We start from the raw sequence: 25071 nt of genomic DNA on the forward strand, positions 1-25071 counted from the left end.
ATGAGATCATGGCTGATCTGATAATCCTCAAGTCCACTTTACTGCCTTTTCCCCATAACCATTAATTCCCTTACTGATTTAAAAATCTAGAGTGCCATATGCTGCAATTAACCAAATTTATTATGTTACACCAAGTGAACTGGCACATTTGAATAGCATTTTAATGTACATATTCAAATGTTATTAATAAATCATACTTTTGAAAAGAAGATTACACGTGATAAGTGATACCATTAGCCCGATTCTTACTCTGGCAGCAAAATCTGGGCCATTAGTAACTAAGCTCAGGGAGCAGGTCCTGATAAGAGGGTCCAGACATCCCTTCCCATGCGCGCGCACACACATCCTCCCACGCACGCCACACATCTTCTCCTGCCAGTGTGCACACGCACCCCCTCCTGCACGTCGCACACACAACCCCCCGCGCATGCACACACACATCCCCTCCAATGCGTGCACCCTTACACATGAGCACACTGACACCACTTCCCCTTCCTGCGCGCACACACATCTCTCCCCTCCCGTGTGTACACACATCTCTTACCCCCTGGTGTATCAACTGTTTCCAGCATTGCTACTCTTTCTTGCTGGGCCTCTGGTTTATAAACACGAGCAGCTCGGTCACAACAGCCCAACAAATGTTTAAATGTTTAAAATGTGTGTGCGCGCACATGGGAGGGGATTTCTGGGCTTTCTGTCAGGACCTGCTCCCTGAGCTCAGTTACTAATGGCCCAGATTTTGCTGTCAGGCTAACAATCAGAAAAGGTGCGCAAAAAAATTATCTCAACACAAAAGCCGAGAACTACCAATATTGTGGCTGCTGCTACCTACGGGTGCCTTCATTCTGAGGTCATTAATTAATCCTGTCACATTACAAGATATCAAGTCAAATATAACCTGTTCTCTGGTTGGTTCCAGAGCATGTTGCTCTAAAAAACAATCTTGAAAGCACTCTATGAACTCCTCATTCAGGCTAGTACTGCCAATCTGACTTTTCCAGTTTATATATAGATTAAAATCACCCATGATTATTGCTGTCCTTTGATCACAAGCACACAATATTTCTTCTTGCATATATTGTCCTACATTGTGGTTACATAAATGTCCTACATTGTGGACCTGTAGACCACTACCATTCGTGACTTCTTTCCCTACTATTCCTCATCTCCACCCAAACTGATTCTACATCCTGATCTCCTGAACCAAGGTCATCTCCAACTATCGCACCAATGCCATCCTTAATCAACTGCGAGACCCCTCCACCTTTACCTAGCTTCTTATTATTCTTGAATATCATATACCCCTCATTGCTCAGGACCCAATCCTTCTCACCCTGCAGCTATGTCTACGTAATAGCTATCAGATCACATTTATTAACTTCAATATGTGCTATCAATTCATTTACTTTATTATGAATACTACACACATTCAGATACAGAGCCTTTCGTTGTGTTTTTTGTTATCTTTGTCTTGACTATGATGTATTCTTAGGTTTTGTCTCTCTGTCCCTTTGTGCTGTTCTATGACCCTTATTTCCCACATTACTATTATCATCTCCTGCTTTGAATCCACCCTTGATTTGTCACAGCTACCCAAGCTTGATCCCTCACCCACCTTGTTTAGTTTAACGCCCTCTCTACTTCCATAGTTATGCAATTCGCAAGAACACACATCCCAGCACGGTTCAGATGTAGACCGTCCCAACAGTACAGCCTGCGCTTTCCCCAGTACTGGCAGCAATGCTCCACTAACCGGAACCCACTTCTCCCACACCAGTCTTTGAGCCACGCATTCATTTCTCTAATCTTATTTGCCCTATGCCAATTTGCACATGGCTCAGGTAATAATCTTGCAGAGGGCCAGCTCGGACAACAGGTCAAATGGCCTCCATCTGTGCAATGATTAGTATATTTTATATATATATAATATTATTTTTTTATATATATATATATATATATATATGTGTATGTAATTATATACTAATTGATATATTATTAAATAACCATTCTATGGTTAGTTCTAAAAACCCACTCATGCTAGTTGCCCAGGAAACCAGGAAGTCAGATGCTAATCCATTTGCTGGGTTAAAAAGCCACTGACAAGCTCATTTCTAAAACTTGTGGGTTCCGCATGTGCCTTCAGGGCTTGCCTGCAGCCAGTCGGTTGAAAAGTTAAAATCTAGCCCTAAGGCTTTCCTCATTCTTCCTCTCTAGAAACATAATAGCTTGCAAATGATAACATAGTAGTGATGCCATATAAATTTGCTGTTGTCACATAGGATTGTACGGCAGTCGACAGAAAGTGATCAAACAGGTCAGCTTTGCTGGTTTAACAAAATCTAGCAGGTTAACATCTATGTGGCTGACCTGCAAAAAATATCTACACTACAGGATTCAACAGTAAAAGAGCAATACAAAAGCAATTTTAAAAAAAAATCCATCACATCTAGCAACTTTATTTTCCTTGTGACTTCAGTGGTACCCTGCGTGCAACACGCAACGAGTCTAACAAGAGCACATTTCATTTATGGTTGGATTTGCACCTCCCATCTCCCTCAGAGAACATCTATGAGTCTGTGACTCAAGTTCGAGATAAGAACAAAACGTTTCATTTAAAGCCATTTATGCAGCTGCAATACGTTGCAGTGAACTTGCACTGCTTTGTCCTATAGTCTTCAATTTTAACTGCTCAGTTAGAATATTGATGCCGCAGAATGCCTAATAGCTCAACTGCACATAGGACTATGGGACTTTCCTAATGTTGATTATGTTAATTACACAGTACTGATGATGAAAAATACATTTCCAAAATGCTTTATTGGATTTTACATGTTATTCTCAACTGAAATATCTTCAATGAAAGAATGGCACTATCAGTGTGAAAGAAATGGAAAGAAACTATAATAAATGTTCATGATACAGTTAAGCCAATTTAGACTGTTGTACTTTTAAACACTGCATTATACACAGAGAGTGATAGAGAGTCATTAAGGCATAGAAGAAGACCATTGACCCATCAAGTTCATGCTGGCTCTCTGTGGAGCAATCCAGTCAGTTCCATTCCCCTGCTCTATCCATATCACCGTGCAAATTTGTTTCCCTCAAATGTCCATCCAATTTTCTTTAGAAATCATTAATTATCTCCACTTCTACCATCATAGGCAATGAGTTCCAGGTCATTACCACTCGCTGCGTCAATAAGTTCTTCCTCACATCATATCCACGTCTCTTGCCCAAAACCTTAAGTTAGTGTCCCCTAGTCCTTGTACCATCAGCTAATAGGAACAGCTTTTCTTTGTCTGTCTTACCTAAACCTGTCATAGTCTTGAACACCTCTGTCAAATCTCATCTCAATCTCCTTTGCTACACGGAGAACAACGTCAGCTTCTGAACCTAGCCTTGTAGCTAAAATTCCTCATCCCTGGAACCATTCTAGTAAATCTTCACTGCACTCTCTCAAGGATCCTCAGTTCTTTCTTTAAGTGTGGTGACCAGAATGTAATACAATTCTCTAGTTGTGGGCTAACTGGTGCTTTATAAAGATTCAACACAACTACCCCGCTTGTGTACTCAATCCCTCTATGTATTTTAATGGGTGCAGTTTATATAATTGAGTTGTATACAAGCTTATCTCCTAATCTGACAATTGTTTTTAATATTTGACTATGCTCTTACAAAAAGCCTTGTTATGTTAAAGGCCGGATATAAATGCAAAACATTTTGTTGTTGTAATCTTATTCAAAGGACGCATGCAACCTTCAGCCAGTCATTTCTTTCTTAAGATTACATGATTAAAATGGCCATTAACCCAGTCATTGTTGCCCCCAGTCCCTTACAAATTAAACTTAATATCTTTTGAATTCCTCCACAGCTTTGGCCCACTAATCTTGGAAACCTCTTCCAGCCTTATTCCCTCTTGATATGTTTTGTGCATCTCCCCTGCCAACCCTCCCACGTCCTTCACCACACAGTAGTGGCAGAGTCTTCAGATACCTTTGCCCTCTCTGGAATTCCTCTCTGGAATTCCCTCCCTACACCTCTCAACCTTTCCTTTTCCTTACCAAGAATCAAAAAGCTTTTCTTTTTGATCAACGTTTTGTCACCCTACCTAATTTCTTAATCCATGGCTTAGTGTCTATTCCCTTAACCATTTCCATTGATTTTTCCCTTCTCTTAAAAAAAATGCCCCAAGATATTTTCAAGTCAAAGGTACTATACAGATGCAAGTTATTGTGCTGTAATGCAGGAAGAAGATACAAAATTTAGCATTCTTCAATTAAAGTTGTCTCTACAGAACAAATTAAACAATAAAAAAAACAGAATCCTAAATACCTGTAGTGCCTGAAGTGAATATATAGAGAAAGGTGGACTTTAAGTAGATTGCAGATTTCCACGATCCTGGCACAGGACTGTCTGGTGCTTCTTCTACTTTATCTGCTAGGGTATTCACCTCATGGAGAGTACAACTTTTCCCCATAACCCAGACAGATATATTATTATTCTGGATATCAGTAAGAATGTCCTCCACAATATCAACTAGATCTGCAAATTATAAAGAAGAAAACACAACCTTATAAAGATTAAAATCAGACATCAAAAGCTCTAAAGAACATTATTTACTTATAAAATAATCATTCTGCATAGGCAGCAAAATTACAATCATAGAATAGTACAGCAGAGAAAGAAGCCATTCAGCCCATTGCATCTATGCCAGCTCTTTAACAGAGCAATGGAAATAGTTCCACTCCCCAGTTCTTTTCCCATATCCTTCCAATATTTCTATTTCAACTGTTTATCCAATACTCTTTTGAAAGCTTTTTCTTAGTCATTCTTGGAATTTGAGTTCTGCGGGCAAGTCCAGCATTTATTACCCATCTCAAATTTCCCTTGAGAAGGTATTGGTGAGTTGCCTTCCGAAATTGCTGCAGACCATATGGTATAGATATACCTGAAGTGCTGTTACGAAGAGAGTTCCAGAATTTTTACCTAGTAACAGTGGTGGAATGGCAATATAGTTCCAAGTCAGGATTGTGTGTGACTTGGAGGGGACATTGCACATGGTGGTATTCCCAAAACAGTCTGTTGCCCTTATCGTATTAGGTGTTCAAGGTTGCTCATTTGGAAGGTTGTCAAGTTGCTGCAGTGTACATTGTAGATGGATCCACACTTCTGTCATTGTGCACTGGTTGTGAAAAAAGTGAATGTTTGTGCAGTGGAAGGGGTGCAGATCAAGTGGGCTGCATTGTCTTGAATGGTGCTGAGATTACTGAGTGTTGTTGGAGCTGTGCTTCAATTACACACCTGACTTGTGCTTTATAGATGGTGGACTGGCTTTGGAGAATCAGGAAGTGAGTTACTCGCTGCAGAATTCCCAGCCTCTGATCTGTTTTTTTATTTGTTTGTGGGATGTGGGCATCACAGGCTAGGCCATCATTTGTTGCCCATCCCTAATTGCCTTTGTTCAGAGGGCAATTTTTTTAAGAGTCAACCACATTGCTGTGTAGCCACAGTATTTATATGGTTGGTCCAGTTAAGTTTCATTTCAATGGTAACCCCCAGGGTGTTGATAGCTGGGGATTCAATGATGGTAATGACAATGAACATTAATAAATGGTTAGATTTTCTCTTGTTGGAGATGGTTATTGATTGGCAATTAAGTGGCAAGTAACAGGCTATATCACACAACAGGCTAAGTCTGAATGTTGTCTAGGTGTTGCTGCACGTGCGCATGGACTGCTTTAATATCTGGGGAATCGTGAATGGTGCTGAGTTCTGTGCAATCATCAGCAAAAGTCCCAATTTCTAACCTTATGGTGAAGCAGTGAAGATAGTTGGACCAAAGACACTGCCCTAAGAAACTCTTGCAGTAATGTCCTTGGAATGGGCTGAGTGGCTTCCAACAATCTAAACTATCTTTCTTTGTGCTAGGTAAAGTCCAACCAGCTTAGAGCTTCCCGCCCATCGCTTCCCACCTCCCCGACCCTGCCGCCACCCCCAATTCCCATTGACTTCAATTTTGCTCGGGCTGCTTGGTGCCACACTCCATCAAATGCAGCTTTGATGTCAAGGACAGTCCCTCTAATCTCAACCTCTGAAATTCGGCTCTTTTTTTCCACGATTAAACAATGGCTGTAATGACTTCTGGAACTGAGTAGCCCTGACAGAACCCAAACTGAGCACTGAAGAACAGATTGTTGCTGACTAGATGTCGTTTGATTGAAATGTCAATGACATCTTCCACCATTTTGCTGATGATTAAGATTAGAAATTGGCCAGACTGCATTTGTACTGCTTTTTGCTGGGCAATTTTCCAATTTGTTGGGTAGATGCCAGTGTTGTAGCAGCACTAGAACAGCTTAGCTAAAGGTGTGGCTAATTTGGAGCACAAGACTTCAGTACTACAGGCAGGATGTTGTCAGGACCTATCCCTTTGCTATATCCAGTGCCTTCAACCATTTCTTTATATCACGAAGAACGAATTGAATTGGCTGAAGACCAGCATCCACAATGATGGGGACCTCAGGAAGAGGCTGAGATGGATTATCCACTTGTCGCTTCTGGCTGAAGGTGGTTGCAAATGCTTCACTCTTGTCTCTTGGAGTGAAAGCTGGGCTCACCCATCATTGAAGGTAGGGATGTTTTTGGAGCCACCTCCTCCAGTCAGTGTTTAATTGTTGACCAACATTCACGACTGGATGTGGCAGGAGCTTTGATCTGATCCATTGATTGTTTGATTGCTTAGTTCTATCTATAGCATACTGCTTCTGCTGTTTCTGCATGCATGTAGTCTTGTGTTGTAGCTTCACCAAGTTGACATCTCATTTTCAGATACGGCTGGTGCTGCTCCTGGCATGCCCTCCTGCACTCTTCACTCAACCAGGATTAATCCCCAGTTTGATGGTAATGATAAAGTGTGAGGGATATGGCAGGCATGAGGTTACACATTATGGCTGAATACAATTCTGCTTCTGCCGATGACCCACAGCACCTTATGGATGCCCAATTTTGAACTGTTAGATCTTTTCTCAGTCTATCCCATTTAGCACAGTATGGTATTGCCATATAACATGATGGAGGGTGCACTCAGTGTGAAGACTTGACCTTGTCTCCACAAGGACTGTGGGGTGGACATTCCTTCCAATACTGTCATGGACACATGCATCTGTGATAGGTAGATTGATAAGAACGAGATCAGCTAGATTTTTCCCTCTTTTTGTTTCTCTTACTACCTGCCGCAGGTTCAGTCTGGCAGATATGTCTATTCAAGACTCAGCTAGACCATTTAGTTGTGGTGCTACTGAGCCACTCTTGGTGATAGGCATTGAAGTCCCCCACCTAGAGCACATTCTGTGCCTTTGCTGCCCTCAGTGCTTCTTCCAGGTGGTGTTCAAAATGGAGGAGTATTGACTCATCAACTGAGGACGGTAGGTGGTAATCACCAGGAGGTTTCCTTGCGTATGTTTGACTTGATGCCATGAAACTTCATGAGGTCTGGAATCAATACTTAAAGCTCCCAGGGCCACTCATGCTCAACTGTATACCACTGTGCTGCCACCTCTGCTGGGTCTGTCCTGCAAATGGGGCACAGCATACCCAGAAATCATGATAGGAGAGACTGGGACATTGGCTGTAAGGTATGATTCAGTGAGCATGACAACGTCAGGCTTGACTACCCTGTGGGACAGCTCTCCTAATTTTGACATAAATCCCCAGATGCTAGTGAAGAGGACATTGCTTGGTCAGCCGAGCAGGTTGTGTCTTTGTTGTTTCCAGTGCCTAGGTTGATGCCAAGTGTTCCACCTGATTTTATTTGTATTTGACGTTTTTGTAGCAGTTTGATACAACTGAGAGGCTTCTCAAGCCATTTCAGAGGGCAGTTAAGAGTCAACCAGATTGAACTACCATTGAGTTTGCATCCACCGCCCAATCAAGCAGTGCATTTCAAAACCTAACCATTCATCACATAAGACATATTTCCTCAAGTCATCTCTGGTTCCATTGATAAACAACTTAAATCCGTGCCCTCTTGTTTTCAACTCTTCAGCCATTGAAAGCAGTTTCTCTATCTAAACCCTTCATGATTTTTAATACCTCTATCAAATTTCCTCTTAGCCTCCTCTGCTCCAAGGTCTAACAACCCCAGCTTCATCTACATAACTGTAATCCCTGGAACCATTCTAGTAAATCTGTTCGGTACCTTCTCCAAAACCTTCACATCCTTCCTAAAGAGTGGTACCCACAATTAATTACAATACTACAGCTTATCAAGATTTGGCATAACGTCTTGGCTTTTGTACTCTACAGCTTGAATTATTAAACCCAGAATCCCATATGCTTTATTAACTGCTTTGTTACCCTATCACCTTCAAAGATTTTTGCACAAGTACCTACAAAGTTAGCTCTCTTCCAGTTCAGTATTTTTATGCTTATGTGTAGATGTTCCCCATTATTACTACCTTGTAATTATTATATCTTTCAGTCATTTGCCCACAAATTTGCTCCTCAGCCTCCTTCCCACTACTTGGTGGCCTATTGCACATAACAGCCGTGTAATAATTCCTCTAATGTATTTTAAGTCTAACCAACAGATTCTGTCTTTGACTCCTCAACTGCATCTTCCCTTCCACTGCTATAATAGTTTTTTTGATTTCCACACTTCTTTGTTCCTTTGCTATCTTTCTCGAATACCTGATAGCCAGAACATTAAGTTCCCAATCCTCCCCTTCTTATTGTACATATTCTTCCATTTGGTGCACAACACCTGCTCCCTTTGGCACAATTCATTTTTTATCATGAGACCAAGAATTCCCATGGCACAGAGTCCACTCCAACAGCCAAACAGCTGCATCAGGTTTGAGTTACAGTCAATACCTGCAGTGAGAAGATCAAAGAGAGGAGCACAGCAATTTCCCATGAGCTGATTTACTGCCCTATTGCAAACCCATCAATTTTCTAATAGAAAGGATAAAACGTGTGCGGATTTGTTCAGGCAAGACACATCTGATACCCCTGACAGCACCCACCCACAAACACACTTATATAAGATGAAGAAAGAAGAATTTTGTGATTGTGGTGAAGAATGTCACTGTGAAAGAAATGGAGCAATTCTGCCTTTTTTCACCCAATTATAACATTAGAAATCACACAAAGTAACAAGCTGCATGAAAAAAAGATATTCCCTATGCTATCCAATAATGTACCTCAATTCCAACTTAGAAGGACACATTTTACTGCACAAATATTACATTCCTCCTTTCCAGCATCACTTATTTACATGACTGCACTAGCGAGTTTGTCCGAAACAGCTTTTGTATTCCATGATAGCGCTGGTGGTTCCCAATGTGTTGGTCTTGTGCAACCACAAACAACCCTGAATTAAAGCTGACTAGTTCAACAAAACCAACTTTACAAAGAACTGGTTTTTAAAAAATCCACTTGCCAAACTTCCCCCCTGTTATAACACTGTTTTGTTGTGGTAGGCAACTTGGTGAATCCAGCAGCTTTATTTTAGGGCTGATTCTAGCTTTGTAAGGCCTATCCCCCAGCCAGCAGGAGCTGGTCACACTAGCAAGGCACTTAAACTCATATTAAAGTAGTTCAATTAAGGTGAGTTTTTTTACTGAGGATACCAAATGAACTGAATTTTAAAATCTGTATATCTTTGGGAAATGGATAGTTCATCGCTTCAACAGTGCTTCATTCAATCCCAGATGGAGGTGAAGGAAATACAGAATAAAATCTCATGGTTCAGTGAAGAAAGAAACCAGCACATGAAACCAAACACTATTCACACATCAGACACCAGATACTTAGAGTGATCTGTGATGCTCTGTTGTATTAAGAACATAAGAAAAAGGAGCATGAGTGGCTATTTAGCCCCTTGAGCTTGTATTGTTTATATGATATGCAAATCTTTTTCTTCTCGGATTCAATAGTTTAATTGTGGCTTTAAATATTCTCAGCTTTAAACAAAAACAAATTGTGCACTTCCATGAAACCAGTCCAAAGACAAAATGACAAAAACTGCAGACACTGGAAATTTGAAATTCAAAAATTTGAAGGTGGTGGAAATGCATAACTGTTCCCTCAGCATCTAGAAAAGGGAAAAATGAATATTCCAAATGCAGATCTTTCACCAGAACTAATGAAAGTTTCTCATCCAAAATATTAACTCATCTTTTCTCTTTACCATTGCTGATTGGCCCACAACGTTACTTAAAGTATTTTGTGGTTTTATTCCATTCCTGGACAAACTAGTTGGATCATAATTGATTTTTTTATATATATACTTAACCTGCCTTTTTGTACTAACTTCAATTGTGTACTAAATAATAACTACAATAACCAATACAAAACTAACAGAAGGTGATTATCAAATATTAAGCTGAAGACCAAGTGATTCATAAAGGTATGCTGTGTACCCAAACTAGATTTAGATACAAGACAATTGTGATTTCCTTCAACCCATGTTATTTTTTGGGGAAAGTTTTGCCACTTATTCCCCATTCCCTCTTCTTGCTTCTCTTCTGAAGGCAATACTTATTGTTGCCCTACAATATCTTTCCCAAGTGGCTACTCTTCATATGTGGATGTTGGCAGGTAATTTAACTATGCCAAGCTTGAAAGCTTGATCCTGCCCTTGGCCAACGTCTATATAAACTCACTTTTCCAATGGGATCATTGTATAGTTACGAGGAGTAAGAAACTCATTGATTTTTAGGAGCAAGAGGTCACTTGTAACTCTGCACATCTCTGCTGACATCAGCTAACTAAGCACAGACTGAAAATTGAATTCCAGGCTCTTATAGTCGACAAAATTCAGTTCCAAAGAAGAGTCATATTGGACTCAAAACATTAACTCTGTTTCTCTCTCCACAGATGCTGCCAGACCTATTGAGCTTTTCCAGCACATTCTGTTTTTATATCAGTAACCATGGACCATGTTATACCTAATACATGTTTAATTTTGCAAAAAGAGTAATAAAAAACATTGAATCCACATTATCTCAATCTCCCAAAACTTTCCAACGTATAGCAGCTGATAAGGCAGAAATCACTTGCTGCCTTTCCATTGGTAAGAATGTGCAAAATGTTACAGGCCTGCATCAGACCTTGCTTTGGATTTTTTAAAATTACTGCAGCACTTTGTATAACAGGAGTCACATTAAAAAAAAATCTGTAAAAACCGTTAGCATATTTGCTAGTTACTCTGGCAAAGTTTTGTCCTTTCTTTGGAGGCATATCCATGCTGCATTAACTGAAGAACAAATCTTTTGGAAGCAGAACAACACTGAATTGTTTTTAGTTTACAATCTGTAATGAGTAGAACTGAAGCTGAGCAAACGCTTCCAGTGACTAGTGACACAGTTATTCTATCAGGTTTGTACCAAGTTGTCAAAAACATTACCGGAATTTATGAAAAAAGTACTCAATGCTTGAAAAGGTAGCATTCACTATAATGAATGAATAATATGCACATGTACAATTTGGGAATGGGGCTGGCAGAGGCACAAGACCTGATAGCAGGATTATAGTTTGCTTAAAAAATGTTAGTTAAGTCATACCAGCTTTAATGAATGATATATTCATTTATAATTTAATTCCAGTTTAGACAACCTATTAAAATGTTAAGTGTTTCTAAGTTACACATGAGCATAATATTTATCAGGCAACAAATGCAGACTGATATTTATACCAGTGGAAGCTTAGTTGGAACAAAGTAAACAGATTAACTGGCCATTAATCTTATTATTTTCTGTTGGACTTTGTCAACACAAAATGGTTAAGCTATTTGCCTATGATCACTTCATTTCAAAGTAAGTGATTATGTGAAGCACTTTGAAATATTTTACTATATAAAGTCTTTTAAATAACAATAAATGTTGTGTGGTGTCTTAGAGCACAGAACATTCTTCACAGACTATAGCAGCACCATATACTGGACTTAATTTTCTTTTCAATTGCCAAGTAACAGATGTGAATTCTAATTAGAAATTTCTAATGTCAAAGTCAAATAAAGGTAGAAAGGGGGTGAACTGATTAAGCTGAACTTGCACGTTTTTTTTTCAAAACTCTGATTACAACAACTCTATCCTCAATTAATCCACAAAGAAATCTCTGGGGTAATTAGTTTGTTACCAGGTAGGTGAAATTTTCCTTTTTGTTACATAGAATTCCAGGACTTTTAGATATGCTTTGGGAATTACAGCAGAAGATTATTAGAGAGCTATTAACAAAACCAATCAGAAATGTTATATTCAAATAGCAGTGAAGGTGTTCAAAGACAAGTTGAACTGGTAAATGGCTGGATGAAGTTTATGTACAAATGATACATACATAAACAAAATGTGTAAAAATAACATTTGGCAACAATAAAACTATAAGCAAGTTTCAAATATATATAAACATACAGATATAAATATCACAACAATTATGAGTGGGAAATATAATGCAGAGAGTAATATAATTTAGAAAGGAAATGGATTGGTTTTTGGAAAAGGATTTTGGGAAAAGTTGAACAAATGTGATTAGAGTGGATTATTCCATTAGATGAGCCACCAGCACTGGCACTGAAGCAGTGGGTTGAATGCCCAACTTCGGGGCTGTAATTTATGTGTTTTACTTGACATTATGATCTGGAATGCATTAGCTGAAAGGCTGGTCGAAGCAGATGGTAACTTTCAAGGGAATTGAATATATACTTGAAAAGATTTACTGGTTATGGGGAAGGAGCAAGGAAGTGAGATTAACTGAATAGTTTTTTAAAAGCTGGCAGAGCAATGGGTTGTGTATCACAACATATACATACCTACCCCATCTGAAAGCCAAATGATCTCCTGGGAGATATGGAAAAACGGATAAAACCCAGTTATTCCATTTGAAGAGCCACCAGCACTAGCACTGGGTTGAATGGCCTCCTTCAGGCCTGTAACTTACATGTTTTACTCAACGTTATGATCTGGAATGCATTACCTGAAAGGCTGAAGTAGATAAAACTCAGTTGGTGGAAAAATCTGCATAATTCCTTTCTGAACCCATTAGGATATCTGAGCGTACAGTTACACAAATTAATGTACAGATACACAAATCACTAAAAGTAGCTACAGATTAATAAGTCTATAAAACAAAACAAACAACTTGCTAGGGTTCTTTTCGAGAGGGACAGAACTGTAAAGCAGAGGAGTTAAGTTAAACTTGTATAGAAATTTGGTGAGACCATACCAGAAGTCCTGTGAACAGTTCTAGATTCCAGATTATAAAAATGATACAGAGGCATTGGGGAAGGTGCAAATACGATTTACTGTACCAGAACTGAGAGTTAAACCTATCAAGAAAGATGGAACAGGTTGAGGCTCTTTTCATTAGAAAAAAAGACTAAGGGGTGACCTATTAGAGGTTTTTAAGACTATGAAAGGGTTTGATGGCATAGACATGAGAGAAGATTTTTTCCATTTGTGGGGAAGACCAGATCTGGGTCATAGATATAAGGTACTCACCAATAAATTCAGAGAGTTCAAGAGAAACTTCTTTGCCCAGAGAATGGTTAGAATATGGAACCCATTACTGCAAGGAATAGTTGAGCTAACTGGCATAGATGCAATTAAAGGGGAGCCAGATAAACACGTGAAGGCAAAAGGAACAAAAAGATATGTTGATGGGGTTAAATGAAGAAGGCGGGAGAAGGCTCATGTGCAGCATAAATACCGGCATGGTCCTGTTGGGCTAAATGGCCTGTTTTTATGCTGTAAATACTATGTACAAATCAATACATAATTTTCCTTCTTGCTGCTATATCTCCCGTTAGGCGATTAAAACTGTAATATTGCAAAACTGATATCAATTTATCAGCTTTCCTCATGGATTCATCAAAATTATTTCTGAAATCCAAGTACACCATTAATGGTGGTGAACTATTAATGACCAGCATGTGAAACTTTATAATACATTGATTTGATCTCTAAGAAGCACCCATCAATATGATTACTGATTGAGCTATGACTGGAGATAGTATTTGGAGCTGCCGTAATCATAAGTTTGTTGCTGATATGGCTATTGTTGGTACCAATTTGAGGTACATTAAACCAAACTGACAAGTTCAATTTTTCCTATAGTACAATACACTAAAAAAGCCTAGCATATTAATTTGGAAAAACAAGTCAGCATTATTTACCAAAGACAATATATCCTACAAATATATGATTTGAATATGTATAAATGGATTTGTTCCTTTTGGGGGATGGGGGGAGTGGAGGACAGTGGTGGTGGGAGGAAAGGGTGCAGCAAGAAAGAAATGCTAGCCGGAAACCTTTGCCTAGACAGTGACATTGAGCAATAAATTCCTGCAATTTTTTGAACTTCTGTTGAAAATTCAACTTTGTTCACTTTAGGTCATTATAAAATTATTTTCTCCATGGGTCTGGCACGTGACTTTTTTTTAGATAAAATATTATTTCAAATTAAAGAGGAATTTACAACTAATTTTGTTTGACTAAACAAAGCTGTTGGTCCCATCAACTGCTATAAAGTTCTGATTCTAGGTTTACACAAATTGATGCACTTCATACTTGCTTCTAACAAAATTAAATATTAAAGCATATTGTGAGCACTACATTCAAACCTTTTACATTACACCTCCTGTCGAAAAAAGGCACATTGTGATGAACGGTGTATAGATTTAAGTCGAATTTATATATAAATGTATTTTGCGTTAAGGAAGGTAGAGTGGTTTCAGTTTCATGTAGGTTTGGTATCAACCTTGGTGCCTAGAAGACTGGCTGGACCTGTGGCTGAAAGGTCAGTCTTTTGGTACATATAGACACACACATTCTTAATGAGGTTTTACAACCCTGAGGTTCAAGAGATGGGTTGAAAGGGGTCACAAGTTCAAGGATTCCAAAGCAAAGTAGAAAAGCCTTGCTGTTGCTTAGCGACAGTGCTCAAGTGACACAGAAACAGAAAAAATACAGGGCAGAGTTCAGTGGGTGTCAAGGAGAGAAGGCAGGACTTTTAAGCTCTCTGATAAGAAATACTACAAGGCCACTGGGAGACTGAGTTTAGATAACTCGCGTTTACTGTGCAGTTGAAGCAATGAGTTTAGCGTGCAGTTCTGGGAGTCTCGGGGAGACATACGAATTGGGTGAGAAGCATCAAGTGAATGCTCAAGAATTCACTGGAAGAAAACCATTTGCACATATGCAAGTCCCAAGCAAGGAGCCTTTGTGTCAAGCTAGTGGTAACTCTTCACTGATTTGTGTGTCTGTAAAGATATTGCTGGGTAAAAGAATATTGGGAAATTGAATCATCTTCTTGTGTTTGTACTGAGATCTTTCCAACCTTTTTCTCTGGTGCAATATAGTTCATTTTTCTTGTTTTAATAAATGTTTTATTCTTTGTATTAAAAGTTCATCAGCAGACTCCTGTGAATTTGTTCAGTAACGTTCCTCCATGGTTTAAAAAAAAGTTAGGATCTATCAAGCCAGGTTTCACTGGGATCTGACTTGTCCATTATTAAAATCAGCTGGGGTCATAATATACATTCTCCACAAAGATGGCAAAGAAGGGAAGTAATATACATTTCCCAGTTGTGTGAGAAACATAGGAACTAGAATAAGTTATTCAGCCCCTTGAGCCTGTTTTGCCTTTTAATTAGATCGAGTTTGATCTGAATCTTAACTCCTTCTACCTGCCTTAGTTCTGCAACTCTTAATAATGAGGGCTAACAAAATCTATTGCTTGTGTTTTGAAATTTTCAATTGATCAAGCCTCAAAAGCTTCTTGGGGGAGCTTCAGATTTCCACTACGCTTTGTGTGACATTAACTCTGAATGGCCTTGTTCTAGTTTTAAGGTTATGACCCCTTGACCTGGATTCCATCACCAGAGGAAATAGCTTTTCTCTATCTACTCTAACAACTCCTTTAATCACCTTAAACACCAAGTTATGTTGCCCTTTCATCTTCAATACGCAAGGACATATTTGCATAGTCAATGCATGTAATATTATCAGCTGTGTCTGCCTTAGCTCAGTAGCACATTAGTGGACTACTTCAAGGATAATATGCAAAACAATCATGAACTATTTTGCAGCAGCTTGCCTTCAATTTGTCATGAATTCCATGTTTAAAAAGACTTCCAACTAGCCATCAGTGAGAATTACGCTGCACCTATCATCATTATTGCTCATTGCATACTTCAGGCAGATTCACCCTGCCCAGAAAAATGAACATCGATACAGACACATCCAGCAAAAGCATCAAAACCAATTAAGCTTTTGGGGAACTCAGGAACAAAAAGGCATCAGCCAGAATATCGCACACCTACATGGTGGATGTGCTCTCCAAAATGGGGTTTGGGGAGGGAATCCGCAACTGGATCCAACTGCTCTACATTAACATCAGTAGCGCAGTTTCAATCAATGGGTGGGACTCAGAAAGCTTTCCAATTAAATCTGGAGTTAGATAGGGCTGCCTTCTCTCCCCTGTCCTGTTTGTGTGTTACATAGAACCATTTGCTGAGTCCATCAGGAAGGATCCGGGCACAAGAGGAGTGATGATCCCAGACAGTGGAGGCACTCAGGTCAAAGCCTCCCTGTACATGGACGATGTTGCTGTCTTCTGCTCGGATCCGCTGTTGGTGCGCAGACTGATCAACATCTGCAACCAGTTCGAACTGGCCTCGGGAGCTAAGGTAAATCATGGCAAGAGCGAGGCCATGTTGTTTGGGCACTGGGATGACTGATCCTTTGTCCCCTTCACCATCAGGTCATACGGCCTGAAGGTGCTGGGGATATGGCTCGAAGGGACCGGGGCATGCATTAGAAACTGGAAGGAGAGAGTCGCTATGGTGGAAAGGAAACTAGGCATGTGGGAGCGACACTCCCTCTCCATTGCAGGTGAGAACCTCGTCATCAGGTGTGAAGCACTCTTGCTGTTGCTGTACGTGCCGCAGATCTGGCCCATTCCTCACTCCTGCACGATGGTGATCATCTGAGCCATCTTTTGCTTTATCTGGAGGTCGAAAATGGATCGTGTTCACAGGAACGCGATGTACAAGCCTCGAGATAAAGGAGGAAAAAACATGCCCAACATCTTCCTCATCCTGATGGCCACCTTTGTGTGCTGCTGCATCAAGCTGTGCGTAGACCCTCGGTACCTAAACAAGAAGTGTCACTATGTGCTGAGGTTCTAACTGTGCACGGTGTTGGGAAGGATGGGTCAGACCATGGTGCTGCGGAACGCTCCAAGTCGTTGGACCGTGCTTTCCACCTGTCCCTCGTGGAAATATTTATGCAGAGAAACACCTTTGACCATGTTGCAGGAAAAGGAGATGGTGGATCCTGTCGGATGGTTCCCTGAGCAGACTGTAAAAGTCATTTGGCAGAATGCCTCATCACCAGAACTTTCCAACAAGCACCAAGATGTAGCTTGGCTGGTGGTGAGATCCTTCCTACATGCCAGGAGTCTCACCCCCTCTGCACATTGCCCTCGAAGTGGCTGTGGTGGGGAAGAAACCATTATTCACCTCCTTGTCGAATGTGCCTTTGCAAAGAAGGTCTGGAGAGAGATGCAATGATTTTTGTCAAGATTCATCCCGAGCAGGGCTGTGACACAGGACTCTGTGCTCTATGGGCTGTTCCCAGGGACACACACCATGACAAACATCAACTGCAGCTGGAGGATCATCAACTTGGTGAAAGACGCTCTTTGGTCTGCCCAAAACTTGTTGGTCTTCCAGTGCAAAGAATTGTCCCTGATCGAGTGTTGCAGACTGGCACATTCCAAGGTCTAGGACTACATGCTGAGGGGCCCACTAAAGCTTGGGGCAACTGCTGCAAAGGCGCAATGGGGAAAGGTCGCTGTCTAAGACCTTTCTGCCATAGTGCACCAAGGGGCTGGGAATTGTATACTCCGCTCGGGCTGTACGACTCTCAATGAATGTACGTAGTGAATACTAAACGTATTATAATTGTATTGAAGCACCGCAGAGAGCAACATGATGTATGCCGATAACTCCAATAGCATTACATTGTCTGACTGTTTGTAATAACCATATTGAAACGACTGTAATATTCATTAATTGTACTGAGGCACCTGATGATTCTTGTGTCAAAGTTGAATATGATTGCAATTTTTGTGATGGCTATTTAGAAAGGTGTTGTAATGTTCTTTCAGATATTTTATGAATAAAGTATATATATTTTTTAAAAATCAGCCTGTAGATCAAGCTCAAAGTATACAGGGCTGTTGATCTGATAATCCTGCTTTATGTCTATGAAACTTGGACATTTCAGTACTGTAAATTCTATGCAAAATAAACATGCCAAATTAAGCAACAGAATTTCTTTCACCAAAGTTGCTTGAGAAAACTAATGAAAATCAGACGGTAAGACAAGATCCCTGGCATCGAAGTTCTTAAAACAAAAGCTAAAAAAACAGGAATATATGCTTTGATTATGAATGCATAGCAACGCTGGTGAGGTCATGTGGTGTAAGTGTCTGAAGTAATCGTGAAGAAAATATTTTATGATGCATTAACAACCGGGAAGGGATCTCATGGCGTGCAGCAAAAGAGATAGAAAAACCTTTTTTTCAAAGTGATCCTGAAACAGTGCGAATTAGACATCCATAAATGACTTCAGCCTCCTCAAGAAAACATGGTGAAAAACTCTATGAAAGTACCTCCTACTTTGAGGCCCAGCTGCAGCTGAAAATTCAAGATCGTTAATTGTTGAAGGAAGGAGTAGCGATCTGTGTCAAAAGGTCATGGGTTCAAGCCCAACTCAAGGGATATGACCACATAATCCAGCCTGATATTCAGTATAGTGCTGAGACATTACCACATTGTTGGGAGACCCCAAATTTTGGATGGGATGTTAAACCAAAACAAAAACAGAATTACCTGGAAAAACACAGCAGGTCTGGCAGCATCCGCAGTTTTTTTGTTTTTATCTCTGTGTTAAACCAATATCCTGTTTCCTACCTCCGGTAGGTGTAAAAACAACAAAGGAAATCTCCCAGTGACCTGACTAACATCCCTACCTCATCCAACATAAGACATTATTTGGTCATTGACCTGACCGCTAACAGATTGGCTGCTACGTTAATACTATTTCGCTGACTGCGCAGAACTTACATTCTGAGGAAGTGAAAGATGCGAGAAAGTGCAAATCCTTTCTTACCTGCGCCTACGACCAGGGTCTTAGCTCCCGAGCTGACCAGGCAGTGCAGGAGAGAGCGTGTGCGGAGGTTGGTGTTGAGGAAAGCCACGGCACAGCCGAGCTTGGACAAGCCGAACCAGACGCATACGAAGTCGGGCTCGTTGTTCATCAGCAGCGCCACCGTGTCTCCCGCTCTCAAGCCAGGCTGCTGCTGAAGGAAGACCTGAGCTACTCGGTTGCTTCGACTGTCCACGGCTCGGTAAGTGTAAGGCCGGCCTTCGAACAGCAGGAAGGTTTTGTGCGGGTTTGCCTCCACCCGCTGCGCAAAGCGGTCTAGGACGGTGAGCACCCTCTTGGTGAGGTAAATTTTCATAAGTTTCAAACCGAACTTGCTGGCTCTTAACACAAAACGCACATCCTCGCACAGACAGGAAAAGGTGAGATTCAGGAGGAACAACAAGGCGATGGCTCCTGCGACTGCTGCAGCGGCGACAGATAACAACATTCTTCCAGTTCTGTCTCGCCAAAATATTGACAAACGTTGAAGGAACGAGAAAGATTTAGAACAAAGTCGATTAATCTACTTTCTCCGCTTTTTGAGCGCCTTCGGTGGTCCCTTCCACCAGGTCTCACTTAAATCATCTTTACCACGTTAAACATGGAATGATTTATTTTCTCTCCTCCTGAAGATAACGTTTCGATAAACGACAAGTACAGTGTCCATACAGTGAAAGTGAAATGTCTTCGAGCACCAAATAAGGCGGGACATCCTGCACTGCTGCTGCTTTGGGTAATACATGGTCAACTCTTGTTCAATACTGTCAAGCTTGATACTAGAGTGCCTTTACTTATCCCACATACCAACAACCTTACATTTAAGTTAGATCTTTCAAAGGTGCCACACTGAAAATGTCAGATCTCAGGTTGTGGTAATGGTACAAACGGGGAATAGGCTGAAATGTTTGCTGGTGATTTTCTTATGTGGTGTGCAATGGTTGGGAGCACACTGCACATCTGGTGCAGCTGGCAGAGTGCCTTGGCCATTTTTGTATCCGAGCCTAACTGAAATTCAATCAGTGACCTTCCAATGCTAATAAAGAAAGAATTGCATTTATATGATGAATTTCACAACCTCATGACATCTCAAAGCATTTAACAACAAACCAAGTACTATTTCAAGCATAATCACTGTTTTAATGTAGGAAACGTGGCAGCCAATTTGCACGCAGAAAGCTCTCACAAACAACAATGTGTTTTTGACCAGATAATTTGACGGTTTTTAGGTATTAGTTGAGAGATAAATATTTGCCAGGATACACCTGCTCCTCTGATAGGTGACTGATGCCCAGACAAATTTCTCAGCAGCAATTGTGAGATGGCTGGATAGGTAAATGCCAAAAGCGTTGTGCCCAGGATTTCAGTGCAGGAAAATAATACAACCTCACCAAGACTGTCAATATAAGACATCATCATATGTCTCTTGCTGTCTGTACAACTCGGCATTGGGGTCTCTCAACCGCCATTTGTCCCTACTCCACCATGCTTCTCCTCCAATCAAAATGGGCAATTCCTTGCACCTCCTCCTGCTTGTACTCACACCCTCAAAACCTGCTCCTGCCCTCATGACTACTTCCTTTTAGACCACATTCTGCTTCTTATGTACACAATGCTAAACTGCCATTTATACCTTGAAAACCCTCCAATGGGGCACAGGCTCCACTCTTGTTGCAGGAAGAGCTGGCAAACAAAGGGAGGAAACACACAATGACAAAAGGAGGTCCTGCCTTTAGATAGATGCCAGGGCTGATGGATGAGGGTACCACTGACATCAGTAACAGACAGAGGCAGACCAGAATGGAGATACCCAGCTGGAGACCACACAAGGTGGTGGGATGTCTGAGCTTCCATTTCTCTTTCCACTTAACTCTCTAGCTCATTTACTTGCACCCTAAGTATAACAATCTAGTGGTGCAATGCATGGCCACTCATCTGCTACTCCACCTTTGCCCTCATTTGCTAACCTTTGTCTCCCTTTTTTATCAGGCTTTTCAGGTGATTTGAACCTTGCTGAGCAAGAACCTCTCAAAGATGCAGTGTTACTTTCTCTGACCAGTTCAAGCACCAGCACATATATCAGCACCCCAGATTGTATAGATACTGATTTACAGTGGTCTTACCTGGGTAATAACACTGATTCATGGAAGAAGGATCAATTGCAATAGAAGGGACACCTCAAGAAATGGCCCATTGGTGGGTAAATTCATCCTAAAATATCAAAGATTGTGGAGAAGTATTACAGATGAAAATAATGAAAGCTTTTAAGCTAGTAAGCAAGATTTCCCTGCATAATACAAGCATGAACTGCAAACTAACCAGTGTTACTGATATCCCCTGTGACAGCCTGAGATGAGCTGTAAGCAAAGAAGTTCATGGTGGCAGCAACCCCACCTGCAACAGCCAATCAGCCAATGTTATGCTAACTATGATAGTTGATTGCAAATGATACACTATTATAGTTCCCTAGGGACATGCAGTTTATCAGAGTTAAGGTATGTTATCTTCAGCCTATAAACTCTGTTAGAAAGGAAAGGACTCCCGCAAGCTCTTTCTCTTGTTTTATTTAAGAGCAGATAAGGATCCCTCTAATCATTGCTGAAAATCCACACGTGCTGGCAATGCTTTGTAACTGGGGAAAGAACTATTGGTAGTAACATGGGCAGAAGCAAAAATGGTATTGTACATCCTATGTCAATTGACCCTAATTAGCATGCATTCACTAAGACTTGCCAGCTTCAAGCAGGAGTTCTGACCACCTAGTTTGAGATCTTGGCAAAATTCTAAATGGATGAACAACTTCTTGGATCTGTTTTCAATAAAATTTTGGCCCTTTTACGACCCCATATTTAGGCACAAATTGAGTGATAGTAAGACAAAAATTACCCCTCCATGCCCGCCACTTCTCTAAGATGCTTCTTGCTGTCTGACTGCCTATCAAACATCAAGTCTTAGGTGAGTTGCATCATCCTCCAGGGCAACATTAGAAAAAAGCAAAACTTTTGTCTTTGTCTGGCGATTAGTAGTTTAGTGGAAAAAGATTCAAGGAAGCAGAAGGTGGGTCTCATGAACAAGGTGAATTTGGAAGAGCATTAGGAGAGAAACTAAAGAAAGATACAAGTTCACGGCAAGGGGTGCGGAGGGAAGCCTTAGAAGAAGAATGGCCAATGGGCTAGTGGAAGGAAGAGAAGCGGTAGAGGTAGCTGATTATTAAGTCTCAATTTTACTAACAGAGAAGTCTGTAAGCTCCTCACACTGGCTGGTGGTGGAAAGGGGTAGATTGGTTTAGATTTGCTTTGGAGAAAAGGCAACCAGGAGCTATCTTTGCATTCCTGGATGATCCTGGAATAGTGAACAGTTTTGGCAGATGAGAGCAGGGCCCGGTTGTGTCTTATGTTGTCCAGCCAGATCTGGCAGTAAATGGATAAACCTGTTGTCCACTATTTCCATTCAAGTCTTGAACTTAAGGGAGCAAAGATGAGGGCCGCAGCAGGGGCAAGGCCAGGATGTAAGACAGTAATGATTTTGATGGCAGCTAGGACATCAAAGGTGCAGATGAGGATGTGGTTAAGCAGATTGGTAGCTATAGAAATATTATGGTGAGTGGAAACCAAAGGCTGGACAGTTGGCATTTTGAATGTACAGTTGTTAGTAAATTGGGAAATATTTTTTTTTCCAAGACAGGCAAAGAAGGAAGTAAGATTGAGAGGGGAAAGGAGGGTGTGCATAGAGAGCAATACAAGAAAGTAACCAGAGATGGCTTTATCTGTGATTGGTATGATAGGAGTAGCAAGGCCATGTGAGATGGCCACATTAAGGGGCTGGCCGTGAATATTGATAGGGAAGACCAATATTAAATGAGACGCAAGAAGGATGGAACAAGATGAAATGTTCAAAAGAAGAGAAAGTGCCAGAAAAGTAGGCGGAGAGACCGAGGTGTGACGGTCTCAGCAGGGCAAGTGATGGAAGGTATAGCCAGGTGGGAAGGCTTAATTTAGGGGCAAGCTGTCATCACTCCTCAAGCAAGTTTTATCAAGGCTGTGATGATGATGCAGTTATCCATAGTAAAATGGATGGCAAAGGCTTTGTTCAAAAGTGAACAGATATTCTGGAGAGAGATGGTGATGGCAGTGTCCTAAGGGTCAAATTCCAGATACCCTGCAGAAATGGGACATGGAGTAGGGAACAGTTAGTTGCTGAAATTTTACAAGCTCCTTGGTCATGGGCTAAGAAACAGGAAGGCTGGCAAAATGGTACAGGGAGGCATGCCAAGTTGCCAGTGGCAGGAAAGCTGCTTAATGTGTTGTAGCCTGGGAGCCCAATTGAGCCACTTAAATGGCCAATTAAGAGCCTCTTCCCATCTTTGTGGACATTTTGTCAGTAGAAGGGTGCCTGCCACCGCACCGCCATCTAGTGAATCCTGGTGCCTTCCTGGTGAGCTCCAGGGAGTGGGGGGCCCTCCTTTTTGGGTACTTCATGGCTCACAGAGGGACCCACTGGCAGCAATGGCCAACCCTGTTGTATTGACTCTGCCTACCCTCAGCAATTCCAGCCCCTGTTCGCTGGCACCTGCCTGCTTGGCCCCAGTGTCTCCAGACCCTGGTGTCCGACCATGGATGCACCTTCACCCTCAGCTGCAGCTTCAGCAATGGCCACCACTAGTGAGGCTGCTGAGTTGCCGGCCCTCTGTTGCATCGGCAGTTCTTGGTGGCAGGCCTCCTTCAGTCCACATCTCAGTGTTATCCAACAATCTGATTTTTCTTCTTCCATTTCTGTTTTTACCCTTAATTTCTCCAGTTGTTGACAGAATAAGGCTGTCAGGTCTTTGTTTCCAATATCCATACTTGGCTATCTTTCTCCTCTATTTATACTTAGCAATCCTTTCGATTCCAAAGCCAGTATTTTACCCATGATCGGGGCCAGAACGTGATTTCATCATAGCAGGCCAAGTAAGAACCACCCAGCATGAAACACATGCTTTAGCACTCAGCGCTGCCTGTGTGGGGGAAGAGGGTGAGTGTGCAAGTTCGTGCATGTGCGCAAGTGCACTCAGGAAAAGCTCCCTGAGGCACAGAGCTGCCTCAGGGAGATGCAGATAAAAGAAAAAATAAAGAGTTTTAAGGTGTTAAAAAGCATGTCACCTCATGTGAATCTGTCACATGAGCAGGGACATGTTAGAAATTAGCATGAAAATTTTTTATTTTTTCTAATGACATATCGAAACCTCATCCTGCCCGTGGATAAGGCTTCGCAAAAAATGCAAAGGCCGCTTGGCCTTTTCACCTGCCCACCAACCGTAAGGTTGGACGGGCAGCGAAAAATTTAATTGAGTTACATTGTTAATGGCCTTAATAGGCCTTTCAATTGTTGGCGGGCACGTTCCTGAATCCCGCACTTGCCCGCCAACCAAAATATCGCGCAAATACGCGAGTTGTCAGGATGCTCGCCCGATGTTATTGTGCTTCATGTTACGCTCATTCGGGTCAGACATGCTCCCGCCTGACGAGCATAATATTCTGGCCCTAAACTTTTACTCTTAATCTAACCCCACTAATTTGTCTTTCTGTCCATCAGTTGATTGTGATGGACATCCTCCATTATTCCTACATTTCAAAAGCTGTTATCCTCCTCTCATCCTCTTTCTTCAGAGTTCAACTCTCACATGCGTAAAGCACAACACTCCGCACTAGTGACTGTGCTCGATGTTTTTTCAGCTTCATGCTGATGCTCTTGAACTTCCAAGTAGCTACTTGATCTACTTAAGCCAACTGATCATGCCCTTTGCTGTAGCTAATGTAACCTGGATTTCATTCTTGGCTGTAACTTTGGTTACATCTTGGTGTTAGGTCCAGTCTCTGACAAT

General features: G+C 41.3%; 1 protein-coding gene across 2 annotated transcripts in view; it reads right to left on the minus strand.

The window, feature by feature from the left end:
* The window catches only part of slc27a6 (solute carrier family 27 member 6), an 89044-nt gene extending 69180 nt beyond the window's left edge, over positions 1 to 19864 (minus strand). For both annotated transcript variants that reach the window (XM_041186277.1, XM_041186276.1), the window contains exons 1-2: positions 19176 to 19864; positions 4333 to 4542 (exon numbers count right to left, since the gene is read on the minus strand). In XM_041186277.1, coding sequence (XP_041042211.1) covers positions 4333 to 4542; positions 19176 to 19659 — 694 coding nt within the window. In that variant the 5' untranslated portion in view covers positions 19660 to 19864. The remainder of the gene's footprint in view (positions 1 to 4332; positions 4543 to 19175) is intronic.
* Positions 19865 to 25071: the final 5207 nt, after the last annotated feature.

The sequence above is a fragment of the Carcharodon carcharias genome, chromosome 4, assembly GCF_017639515.1.
Source record: "Carcharodon carcharias isolate sCarCar2 chromosome 4, sCarCar2.pri, whole genome shotgun sequence".
Taxonomy (NCBI): Eukaryota; Metazoa; Chordata; class Chondrichthyes; order Lamniformes; family Lamnidae; genus Carcharodon; species Carcharodon carcharias.